The following is a 13700-nucleotide window of genomic DNA, read 5'->3' as shown; positions in this document are numbered from 1 at the left end:
AGGCACTATTTGTAGGGGGATTGGACGTCCTTGTGACGCCGCTTCTATTTAGGTATAAGAAATAGCTAATGTTGTGGAAGTTTTCCGCAAATGAGTGTTCATCCTTGATTAAGTAACTAAAAGATGAATATGGCAGTGACTGATGTCTTCTTTTCCTTGGAGCCACCTTTCTCAGGGGAAAGTGTGGGTATTGAATACGAGCAGTGGTAAAAAAAAAGGTTAATGTTGGTGAAGTGAAGAGATTGAGACGATAGAGTCATGTGGAAAGAATGGAGCACGATAGTTTGGTGGAAAAGAGCTTATAATTTGGGATTGTTAAGAGTTGAGAAGGGAAAGGAAAACCCTGAAAATATTGAATAGAGTGAGAGAGGTGTTTGAAATGAAGTTCGTCAATGCGGATGTGCAAGATAAAGGTGAGGGACGAAGTGGGTGTGAGGGTTTGATGCACTTCTCATGAGTCATTGCATGGGTACATTAAGCGGCCTATGTTGTGGAAGTTTTTTGTAATGGGGAATTCATTGGCAGTTTATCGGTTAAACTACGGATGAGGAGTGACCATGGTATTTTTTCCTGTAACCATCCTCTTTTAGGGTAAAGTGCATAATGTTTATAATTATATATATATATATATATATATATATATATATATATATATATATATATATATATATATATATATATATATATATATATATATATTGTAGCCTATATATGTATAGCATCTTACTACGAAACAGGAGGACTGCAAAATGGAAGGCTTCAGATTTTATTCATTTTCATTCTTGGGAAGTGCGTATTAGGCATTAGTATCTACTTCGGTTTGAGAATTCTGAAAAGTTTATTGAACCCTTATAACATACATGGTTTTCATGATAAAAAATAAACAATACATGTCAGCATAATTGAAGCATAACATTAAACAGGAAATAAAGTATGAAAAAGTAACACGTGGATAAGCTACTGGCATTTTCCAACACAGGAGAGAAGGTTATTTTACCCCTCATCAACCCTGTCAGGTGGAACCTGAGACTAAAGCTTTCAATTAACTGTGAGGTGGGTATCCTTGAGAACTCTTTGGAAAGGGAAGCTTAAACTCGTAAAAAAAAAAAAAACTTAACATACCTAAATAAAGTATTGTCTATAAAAAAAGATACTTTTAAGACACCTCTATCGCACTTAAAACGAAACTTAATACATAATTAACATTAAAAACATTTACTAACAGAAGTTAGAAAAAGTGCCACCTTACATTCTACTGCTTCATGTGTTAAGGAGACTAGTTTCTAAACATTTTCCTGGAATCTGATGGTAATGGAAAGGGATAAGGAGATTTGACGATTTAGTGGTCTTGCCGGCTACAGGGATGTTGTGAGGATTACTTTAGCATTTTTGATGCCTTGCCTTTTTTTTATTGTGTGTGTAGACTGTGATCGTAATGTGAGTATATTGGATTTGACAGTGACAGCGCTAGAGGTTTTTAAGAAAAAATGGATATGGGGTGTGCTGGTACGAGGCCAAGGTTGCTGTGAGTTGACAGGGCAAAAGCTTTTAACGTGTTTTGTATCCTGTTACCGTTTAATTAACAAGCGAAAGAAAAAAAAGGTAAGGAGTTTGTTTATGCCTTCATCCCTGATGAAGAATTTGCTTGGCCTCATGCTGATGAATGGGCATCTTACAGATAATTTTATTCCGACATATTGACCGTCAAGTCTGTTTCGAGTTTATTGCTATTTGAAAACAGAGTAATTGATAGCGTTGTTAAGTTTATGGAAATAGAACCTTTCAGTTACTGTAGGAAAATAAAGTACTAGATACATAATGGAACCTTGACGAAGATACCGTAGACGATGAAAAAAATCGCCAACAAACCACTTATAACCTAGGGACATAACAACCAAATACGTTTATTAATCATAATGTAACAAAAATATTCAATAGAAATAGAGGGAACCCTTACTTAATTGTTTTTATGTTTTAAGTTTAGGAGGATGGACAAAGGTACAGATCGAGGAATGCAAGGTGGGTTGTCAAAACAACAAAAACGTTGGTAACTGGTATGCCGAATTTCTCCCCCTCGTACATTAGACACCAAGGGGGTTTTGATATGAATTTTCTGTAATGTGTGTGGTTTTAAAGGAACTGAATTTACATTTAGGTAGTTTTAGAAATGGAAATATAATAATTTTGAGTAACTTTGTCTTTCCTCCACAATATGACCGGAAAAATAAAGCAATTTTTGTAACATATAAGGTTAATTATGAGAATCAGGCACCAGGCCTGATATAAGAAAGACTAGAATTTATGCTGATGGCTGGGGTGGATAAACCGAGAGGTCATGGAAGATACCCCATGCCGATAAACCCACTAGCACAGCCGTGTGGTTGCTGGAAGTTCCGTTGCCTTTTCTTTCCTTTGGAAGCTAAACCAAGTCAATGCCATCACCCGTGGGGTCCAGCAACCAAGGATAATTGCGCGGGCAGTCCATGCAGGTGTGAAGGTTGAGGGTCTCCTCTCGGAGTTCTCTGGTGTGGAGAGGACACACATTGGGCAGAGAGCAGTATGGCAGCCCTTTGACGTCGCATTTCTCTTTCCAGTCATCGAAATCCCGGATACCTGTGACTTCCGTTGGGCTCTGCATCCACTGAATCACTTGCAACATCGTGACGAAATACACGTCGTTTTGGCCGGTCTTTTCGTTGATGAACTTGATCAGTTCCTTCTTGAAGTCTTTGTTGCTCTCTAACCAGGCGGCCTGGAAATGGAGACCCAGAGGGGCGCGATTGGTTCGGTAGTGTCGCTGGAAGTTGTGTTCGAGCAAGTGGCGGAATTGTCTGCCTGTTCGAATGTTCGAGCAGGAATCGACGAAATGACAACCCGGTAGACTTTCGTCGAATTCAGGGTCATCTCGTCTATCCAGTTCATTCACGACCATTTCCCAAACAGGATGAGACCTGGATGGGCAGTTCTGAGCATTGCCGTGGCATTTATGAGGCATCCTGAAGTACATGGTGTAAGGCCACAGGGGCATACGACTTAGAGGGGCAGTGATGGAAGCGTCATAAATGAAGAGCTGGTCCGTCATCATTTCGAACTGAGTATTGCCACCCACCCTGAGGAAGGGTGCCCTGACACCTATGATTGAATTGTCCGTGATGTTTGCGAACCTCTCGGTGATGAGCCTAGCCCCTGCCATCTCCGTCAGCCAGTCGTCGTAACTTCCGTGGGTCCAGTATTCGGGATCTTCCCTGTTACTGATGGAGAACACAGCAATTTCGTGGCCCTTGCGATGAAGCTCCTGCACAGCGGAATAGTTGGTGTACTTGTGCGAGACGAAGAAAGTGGCTTTCACTTGGCACCCGTTGGCATTCTTACGGTCCTCCGTAAACAGATCCTGATAAAGGTCGACGTTGTCGAAATTGACAGCACCCGAGAAAGTAATTGTAATCATCTGTGGCGTGTTTGAGGGGTTGAGATTGCCAGGGATTTGGGTGCCGTCAGCTGAACAGAAGCAGTCTGGTAACACACACTGTTGCTTGTCGCACTCAGGGGCGCGGTTTGGGTCCTCGTCGACACCTACAGAATTGATGTTGCTTATCAGTAATCAGAAGTAATGAAAAGGATTATTAGCTTTTAGTGAATGAACTGCAATATGGGTATACATGCTCTTTGATGAATTGCTTTAAGCTACTTGGAGAAGGTCTATACAAAATATTCAGTTCCTTATTTCTTAAATATTTTTTAAGATTATCCAGTTAGCAACAGAGCAGGCTTCTGAGGTGCCCTGGGCTATTTTTGCTATATTTGTTTAGAAAAAAAAAGCTGAATTTAATCCTTTTAGAACTGACACGTAGTTACCATGACTTAGTTTCGTTTAATTCTTAATGATAGTTTCAGTATCATTGCTGGGATTGTGCCCGTCAAATATGTAATTTTCTTTTGTAGTCTAAAAATCTAATCTGTGATTTTGGGATACAGATTCAGCAAAGTTCTCTCGCTCCTTACGAGTGTTCTCAATCTAAGTAATTAGATAAAATTGAAAGACTTTCAAGGAACAGAAGCTGGCAGTCTGAATAGTTAGCACACTGTATTAGCAGTTGTGTCCCTCGTATATTGCCTCGAAGATACATACCGCAAGCATTCTCGTCTGATTCATCGTCGCAGTCGTGCTTCCCGTCGCAAAAGAGTGGCTTTGGTAGGCACACACCGTCTCCGCATGCTAATTGTCCTTGGGGACAGATCGGGTTGTCCGTATTCAGCAGTGGTTTTATTTTAGGAGGCTCTGCGAAAGGTTACAAGAGAAGTTGGTCAAAAGCTGGGGATTACATTCATAAAGAGACTGATTGTACATTTTTGTCGAGCTTGGAAGATATGATGGATTTAAATTTTATTCATGATGAATGATTGAATATAAGAACGTTAATCATGTTACTGAAATTCTTGTAGGTTTGGTGAAATTGAATTGGCTCGTGTTAATAAACATAAACGAATCCTTTTGAACACTTGATACTTACATGATTGTAAATAAAAAAAAAAAAAGTGTACGGATTCGCCTTCCTAATCTATATTTACATTCAATAGGTAAGCGTATTGTGAAAAAACTACGGCGCCACTTAGGTAGTCGACGAAACAGTAAATAAAAAAGTGAAACAGTAGGTATGACCAGCCGTTCATCGGCTCTCTTCAGTGTTATGGAGTGGTAAGATGAAAGACAAGAGGCAGTTATGGCAACTCACTCTCTAGCTGGTCGCAGTTCCTGACATTCCTTTTCCAGTCGCAGACTTGCCTGTTGATGTCGAAAGCCAAGCCCGTAGGGCAGCGGACGGCTGCTAATCGTATGGGCCCTTGGCCTCCGCTTCGGTCACACCTGAAAGCGGAGATGGAGATTTTTTTTTTTTAGAAAGAGTTTGGGAGATGGTGGTATACACTCTCTCTCTCTCTCTCTCTCTCTCTCTCTCGTAGTGTTTTATACTACGCCGACACATTTCTGCTCGTACAGTTATTTGCTCTTTTATATACGTGCTTGCATACAACACAAATATACACTACTATTACATGCACGTGTGTGTGTGTGTGTGTATATATATATATATATATATATATATATATATATATATATATATATATATATATATATATACATACAGATATAGAAAGATTGGTATCATAACCCTTGCCTCGTACTTACCGGAATACATCTCTACAATCAGAAACTTCTGCCAATCTGAAGAACTCGTCACTTGCTTTGTTTTGGCAAAGTTCCTCCGTCGTCACTGGCAGATCCAAAGCGGCTCTCAGTCCTAGCTGTCGTTTTTCTCTGGGCAGGACCCTGACTGATGCCTTCACTGTGAAATTATGAATAAGAGGGATAAGTAACGTTGAAAATGAATTAGGGAGTCTTATTGTTCATGGCATGGCAACAAGCAAACGGCTACCAAAGAGAGAGGCTGTTTTATGGCGGTCTTGGAGCGCTTTCACCCTTAGGGCCTGTCCTAACTACCCGCTGTTGGACGTTTCCTTTATATCGAGTAACTTGAGAGTTTTCTTGTCATTTTGTTCTTCGCAAGTGCATATTTTTTAATTTTTCATTTTTCTTTCAAAAAGATACATCCGCGACATGTTTCCCAGGTAATGTTGCCACATGTTTACAAATATGTATTTCTTTTGTTGAATATTTTTGTTGATATGTTTTTTATGTGTTACTTGTAAAAAGTTCTTATTCTTTTGACAATCCAACGAATCTGTATGATCGTATGGTAAAGTTTTGCTTTTGTGTAATAAATAGCGTAGATAAATAAACCTTTTCCGTAGTTAGCACGGCTCATATTGAATCATATACCGTCATTTAAAACAAGGAAGAATGATAGAGAATGTCTGTCTCATGTAAGTATTTAAGTATGTACGTTCAGGTTATTATTTTCCTAAAGGTTTTCTGATGTTTTCCACTTCCTGGGACTTTAGCAAGGCTTCCTGTTGCTTCTGACTTGGCAACAAAAATTATTCATGGGACTTCACTTAAATTTACCTATATATAAATGGCAGGATTAAATAAAGGTGTGAGTGGTGACCTAATTCTGCTGTAATGTACAGTATAATCAGCAAAGAATATACGCATCGTAATTCTTAAATTTATTTCTATTGCTGGTGTTTGATGTTCTTGAGAAGTCAGCGAAAGGCGAAGGTTGGCTCCTAAAATGCGAGAAAAGTGCGGTCTGATAATATTTCATGCTTTACCTTCGATTGATAGGACAACCAACGTTCTATAATGATGATAGTTGTGCTGTAAAACTCCATGGAGTAAATAAGGTCGTAATTACTGGTTTGCGTCGTCGTAAATACTATGCTTGTGAGGGAAAAGGGACAGTTAAGTGCGTACGGAGGGCGAAAGGGCCTACAGCCAAGGGCGCGCGAACTTCGAACTTACACACACACACACACACACACACACACACATGCACAGAGAGATTCTTAGTTGTATATTCGCTTGGCTAGCTGTTTTGAACTTGTAACATTTACGTTACTGAAACATTCCGGTTGCCTGAAAGGGAGTAAGGTGTATTGTAGGGTGTAGTGACTTTTTATTTACATAGTGTTTCCGATCTTTCTGGCTATTCAGAATATTAGAAAATTATTTCCGGCATGTAATTTTTTTATCTCACATACGGCATTGGAATTATATGTAAGCACATTATGAATTCTTGTAAAGATATTCGTAGAGTTAAAATCATTTCAGCATGTAAATTGAGAATCAGTTAACTCACGAGATCAGATGTTTAGCTGTTAAGTATCATATCTTTTGACAAAACGATGTTGGTTTCGATTGTATACAGTTACGTTATTGTGCAGACGAAGCAACTGCATTTTGTCATTTTTTTGATAAATTAGGAACCGACATACTAAGAAGCTTCAGTGAACACGCGAAGACTTCACACCTGGGAACAGTTACATATAATTTTTGTCATAAAAGTAACATCCATTTTTACTTTCATCTGTGCAAACCGTATGGTTGACTTGCATAGAAATCTGACGTAGTATATGGATGTTTAACAGTCCCAAACCCTTGAGCATAATAATCTCGAACAGTGCGATTGCACGGATTCGAAGCTTATTCAGAGGTTAGGTTCCACCCGTCTTTGATGTAGCACCGTTTTCACAGATTTTGCCGATTTATAGCCAATGTGTCCTAGAAGTATCGCGATTGTCACAGCTTTTCCAAATGTTGGGAGTCCACGCATCTTGGGATTAGATCCTTGTCTTGGCTTTTTCTCATTTAACTTTCACACATTTGGAAGGTAGCTCCTTTGTCGCAGCTACTTCGGTAGGAAAATATCTCTTGTTGATTGCGAATTTTTATTTGGGGAAACTTTTCCTTGTTAGCGAAGTTGGTTATACCTCTGTAACGTGCACACGGTTATTCATCAATAATTTATTGAACCCAAGTGTAAAGGTTTGCTCATCATCAACCTCATCATAGTTGTTATGGTGGTTGTGTTGAGTAAAATGCATTCTGAGATGGGGATACTTTTCTTAATGCTGTTTATTGTAGTTTTAAAGCCTTTTTTGCCGGCAAGTATATTTTTAATTAGAGCATGCTACGTGTTAAGTTTTACTTTGCCAAAACTATGTAAGTATTTAAATTTTTTTAAAAGTGTAGACTAACTCTATTAGAGTGAGCATAGGTACACTTAAACTTTATTTTGTCTTGTTTCTGATGCACTTTGTGTCAGTTATTTCTCTTTAATTAATATTTTTTTCCTATAGTTATTTCTGTGTGGTATTTTTTTCCACTAACTTTTAAATGTTTATTTTACTCGTGTTCTCATTTCTGTGTGTTTGTGTTTGTGTGTACGTTTGACAGTGATTACACTATTTTATATTACAGAAGCTTGCTCAGTGGCTTTTCTTGGAAGATTTTTTACTCGTGAATAATACAATTAACAAATAACAAGGACACGCAGTCAAGAGAGTACCCCTTACGAATACAACTCGTACCATGAAAATGACTGCAATATGAGGGAAGGTCGAGACGAGTTCCAACCTTAGAGACGTTACGTACCGTCCCAGAGCTCGGCTCAAGGTTCCTAATTAGAGACCTGTGGTGAGATAGGCCGGCCCCCAGGTCTTTACGGCGGCAATGTTAAATTTGGAATTTAGTATCCATAAACTACTGTTGTTGCGCACACAAGAAACAAGTGTAACTGAAACGTCGTGATTCAGATTTTCGTAAAGAAGAAAATCAGTGACAGACCGTCGAATTTTCACCTGTACGTTTAAATAACTTAATTACCTAAAGGGGAGCACCCACAGAACGCACACCTCCACTAATGTCCACCCCCTATGCGCATATATTTGCTTTCACAGGTGTGTTTGTTCGTATGTGTTATTTTTTATGATTTATAAAGGAAATGGACTGGCTTCAAAGGGTGTTACCCGTCCCGTTTCGGCTAGTCTTAAGAGATGAAGTTTTTAGTTTCAAACCCTTTACCATTCTGGGTGTTGCCATCCATTACAGTCAGCTAGTTAATAATTACCTAATTTATAGCAACGTCTCAGTCTATTCAGCGTCTTCTGGGAGTCGTGCTCTGGCCTTTTGGTTATTATAGTATGTCACCAGTCTATGCACATCTGTATGTATGTATGTAAGTTTATTTTCTGTGCAGTGCTTTTAAAGCAATTGCAAGGCGTAGTCTTTGGGGTTGGTCTTCAAGTTTATCAGTTTTTGATATGAAAACTCACAAACAAAAATAGATTAGTTCATATTGGGATATGTATATACTTGCATATTAATGTGCAATATGCTCTTAAAGTAGTCGCAGCGGACTTTGTTCGGGACGTAATATTCCCAAGCACGGTCTTCAGGAAAAACCACATCCGGAAATTAGTCTTCATTAAATTTGATTGCTGTGTCTGCGCATTTTAAAGTTTTACATTGGCCTCTTATTATCGTCTTTTATCATGTAGTCGAGGAATTGCAAGTTGTTTGCGGTGAAAGGTAAATGATATACAACAGTTGAGAGAGAGAGAGAGAGAGAGAGAGAGAGAGAGAGAGAGAGAGAGAGAGAGAGAGAGAGAGAGAGAGAGAGAGAGGATCGGCTGTAATGGCTTGTTTGCCTCTACAGAGGGGTTTTTTCTCAAGAGGCTTTTGAACTTTTGCACATGCATTAAAGGTCTAAATGGAAGATTTATCAATTTGATCTTTATGCTCCAGTTGAATCTTTATAATTCATGTTTATAATTCATTCTGAATATGAAGTACCAGATGTACCACTAATTGTCTTATGGACTGAATCGTCTGTATTTTGGTATATGATATGCAAAAAGTTTTCTTGTTCTCGGATTGTTCGAGCAGTTTGTATGACATTATGATGGTGAGCTGAAGATAGAAATACGTTTACTGTATTCTCCTGCTTCCAAATCACTAATAAAATCTATCTGCAGCTCCCGTTTAAGTTTCATGAAATGTGTTTTGGTCGTTGTTTATATTGCTCCCTATGTCCACTTTGGGGTTTTATGTTGTTCATCATGCAAACTATTTTTTTTTTCCTAAAACGGTATGCTTTGTTTATTCCTCATTCTTCCTCCCACATCTCATACTGTCGAGTTTTAGAAATTCGTCTATTTCTTGGTTTCCTTCTTTCATTGCTGTGTAAGCTAGTACAAATGAAAAAAAACCCTATTTCTGATTTTTTAAATTAACATCTGGTAACGCCGAATTTTACTCGACAGTTCTTTCATTCATGTCATCTTTTTCCCTTCATAAAATTATTCTGTCACTAACTTTTCTCGAAAAACCGATGAACCCCCGCCTTCCCCCTCCTTTTTTTTTTTTATACTACTCTTGCTTTCACTGTTGCCTCCTATTTAACGCTTCAGTCATCCTTAGTAACGTAAGTTTCTTCACACTCCTGGCTTCTGTTTAGTATTCGTTGCCATATGGACTCATGCTAGTTTTCGATGATGATTTCGTATTAAAAAGTAATCGTCTCTGCTGCCTTAATTGTGCATCTTAGCACTCATAGTTGCTGTTCTTAATTTTAGGTCATTTGTCACCTTACTTGTGATCACAGTAATTGCACAGAGATGATGAAAAACATTTGGATTAATTTTTCAAATATGTTTTGAATCTGGGCAGACGAGTCAGCTTCCTTTAGTTAGCTAGCATGGATGGCTAAAGACTATGTCTATGTACGCAATTTAGTTAATCTCAGTAGAAAGTAAATGTGCTTGGATATGTAACTGTATGTGTGTAGCGCTGTACGTGCTTATGTTTTGTTTCCCATAGCAGGAATGGAAAGATCTAATGTGTAAATAAATGACGTGCGTTTGTCCATACAGTGCATGTGTAATGTAAGCCACATAAAGAATTCCACAAACGATAGAATTGCTCAGTTAATTACAACCCAGATATGTTCATGTGGTATGACGCTGTCGGGAATGAATAAACACATGTAATTGTGGACACGGTCTAAACACCTAGATTGTTTTCTTTTACCATCAAAAAAACACCCTCCTCATTTTAAAATACTGCTTATCTCAAAAGTAATGCACTGAATTTTGTCATCGGACACTACGTTAAATGTGTAGTGGACTTATAAGGACTAGTTAATGCAGAACACACATACACACACACACACATATATGTATATTCTAAAATATATATACATTTATATATAATATATATATACTGTATGTATATATATAAAATATATAATATATATATTTATATATATATATATATATATATATATATATATATATATATATATATATATATATATATATATATATATATATATATATATATATATATATATATATATATATACACACACACACACACACACACACACACACACACACACACACATATATATATATATATATATATATATATATATATATATATATATATATATATATATTTTGTGTGTATGTTATTGTCAACTTTGCTCGTGTGCGTGTGCATGATGTATGTGTTCACAAGGGTGTGGCCCGAGGGGTGGATGAAGATCTGCGAAGAATAGCTTTTTTTAGCTCCAGTTTCTCACTTACATGAGAATAAATTCCACTCTACAGGCTTGCATCGAGATTTTGTAACGAAATTTGTACAAAGATAAAGTTCTTCCTCTTCCGAACTGAAATCCTGGATATATCGATGCAAGATATGCTGATTTTCCTCATTAAGGCGTTCATGCACTTGGCCAGAATGGCCGTGACGTCACGACGTAATTTTCCCGGAGCCAGCCAAAACACTCTCCCTTTCCCCAGACATGACGAAAGAGACCTACGCCGTTGTCGACGCTATCATGGTCAATTTTGCCAAAATATTTGTTACTTGTGATTTTTAGGATGGAAGGAGGGATTTGCATCTATGGTACTTAGTTTCTGCAAGAGTTGTTTGTTTCAGAGTAGAGTGTGGGAGATATACTAGTATTATTCCGCTTCAGATTTTACTGATGAACACAAACTTTGAAGTCGAAGTGAAATGAGTAGTGCGTTATGGTTTAGTTATCAGTGTTAACCTGTCTGTTAATCTCCCAAGCTATGTATCTATGCAAACACGCCAGTATGTTATTTTCACAAAGGTGAGGTGCTTATTAGGCACATGAAAGTATATGGGGCCCAGTGTTTGGAAATGAGATGAAAATGCAAACATCTCTTGAGAAAGTCCATGAGGACAAAGACAGAGGACACTCAGTGTAGTTGTAAGGCAATGAGTGACTTATTATAGCACTTCATGGACCGACAACCTCTTGTGGTGCAGTGATGGTAGCGGTTTTTTGGTCATTGACGCCTGTCTGTGCAGGTTCTAGCAGAGAGACAGAAGGGCATAAGAGACAGCGGTGGTCCTTTGGATGATGGGAATTCAGCGACCATCCTTTGCGTCATCACTTCTCCACCACCACCGTTGTCAGCAACAGCAAGACGATGTTGCTTCATCGATGATCACTGCGGTCATTAATAACCCACCCTAAGGGCTGACAAGGCCTTGAGGGTCTAGACCTGGTTCGTTTGAGGTTTCCAACCCCTCCAGCCCCAACCCTTTCTTCTCTTGCAAGAGATGAGGTTTTCCTCCCTCTTTATGTTCTTTATGTTCACTACTTCGTGCAGTAATATGTGACACAACTGGACCTTGTGAGTGGGTCAGGAAACTTTATTGTGATGTGCAATTCGTTATTTGGCTTCGCTCTTCTCTGCATTATTGCCAAACACTGTGAATTTCGTTTGCTAGAGAGAGATTAAGGCAGCGTGCCTCTGGAAGGATTTAAAATTGATGTTCACACTGTATGCAAGTATATGAATATAGAAGAATGTATGCAAGTCTATGAATTTAGAAGAATTTGCTGTATGTGGAATAATAATGTGGTTTTTGAATTATCTCTAAAATGTTCTTTGTATGGAACGAAAAAGAATTTAAATAAACCATTAGTAATAAAAGAAATGGTTTTTTATAGATGTAGATTACGAGATTATGATACTTATCATGATGACAGGTTGCTTCTGTATTATTACTTGGTTAATTTAACAGTGATTTGTTTTCATTTTGAAATAAATTCTTGTGTTGTAAATTTCTAAGTGTCTTTTGAATATCATTACGCATTCCTCCATCTTGATATCGGATTTTCTATTATTTTACTCAATTTTACAATTGGGCCATTATTCTAGAACAAGGTCATTAGCGTCTCGCTCTCGTTGCCATGCTTCTTACGAGAAAAATGGTAAACTTAAATTTCTCCATCAATAAATGAGGATGTAATTTTAATGTATGATTACGTGAAATAATGGCATTTAGAGACAGTGGCTATTGTAACAACTTTTCACTAATGATAAAGTTATAAATTCCTGCCACAAGTACAGGTAATTACTATTTTTTTTTGTCCAGGCATCGTGGATTTCCATAGGTCACGAGTCGTTATCATAAGATTCTTGAGGAACTTTATTTTTTGGGGATTCATAAGAACATTATATGAAATGTATGATGCCATTTTGTTTTGTTTGTAATTTTCTAGAGACTATTTTTGAAATATACAAGACGTTCCCACGCGTCCCTGTTCTTTTGACCACAATTTTTTTAAAGGACGTAACTTTTCTAGATGTGTGTTGCATAGTGTCCTAAAACGTTTTTATTCGTTATCAAAATGGTATTTAAGCCAGATTCAGACGGGTCCAATATATCAGCATTAAGTCCTTGAGGAAAAGTAAAGTCAAAAGGAATGAGTTTTTAAGGGAATTGACCTGCAAAGCAAGTCGCCACGGAATAGGAAGCCCGTATGTGGAAAAACCTCAGTTCTTGTAATTTGTGAATCTCTTGACATTTACTGTAACGAATTATATTTTGTGGTAGTTGATATATTTGGAAGACATCATTATCAGTTCACGGCGATTGAGTGCGAAACATGGTAACATTTTGTTCGGTAAGACGTTACGTCAGTCGCTCCGGCCGATGACGCAATCGTCCGAGCAAGTACGTTCGTCCCCGTTGATGAGCTCGTTAACGATGATGATGATGGCGATGAATTGACGAGTTAAGGGGGACGATGTGTTTAAGGGCTCGAATTTTTTCTTTTCTTTTTACTGATTGTGCACATGGCATGCCTCAAAACATCAACATATGTAAATGTGCATCGGTTTGTTTGCTTAAGTATTTTCGTTGGATTTGTTCATTTCGGTGTTTTAAATCGACAAGAGACATTAATATTGTT

The 13700-nt window shown here is 37.9% G+C and overlaps 1 protein-coding gene across 1 annotated transcript in view; it reads right to left on the bottom strand.

Moving 5' to 3' along the window:
* Nucleotides 1-809: 809 nt before the first annotated feature.
* The window catches only part of LOC136828677 (chitin deacetylase 1-like), a 17230-nt gene continuing 4339 nt past the window's right edge, over nt 810-13700 (bottom strand). The window contains exons 2-5 of the mRNA XM_067086789.1: nt 5186-5342; nt 4734-4864; nt 4130-4279; nt 810-3573 (exon numbers count right to left, since the gene is read on the bottom strand). Of these exons, the coding sequence (XP_066942890.1) occupies nt 2420-3573; nt 4130-4279; nt 4734-4864; nt 5186-5342 (1592 nt within the window). The 3' untranslated portion in view covers nt 810-2419. The remainder of the gene's footprint in view (nt 3574-4129; nt 4280-4733; nt 4865-5185; nt 5343-13700) is intronic.

This window comes from Macrobrachium rosenbergii, chromosome 43 (genome assembly GCF_040412425.1).
Source record: "Macrobrachium rosenbergii isolate ZJJX-2024 chromosome 43, ASM4041242v1, whole genome shotgun sequence".
In the NCBI taxonomy this organism is placed as follows: domain Eukaryota; kingdom Metazoa; phylum Arthropoda; class Malacostraca; order Decapoda; family Palaemonidae; genus Macrobrachium; species Macrobrachium rosenbergii.
This window is presented reverse-complemented; position numbering and strand designations above follow the sequence as displayed.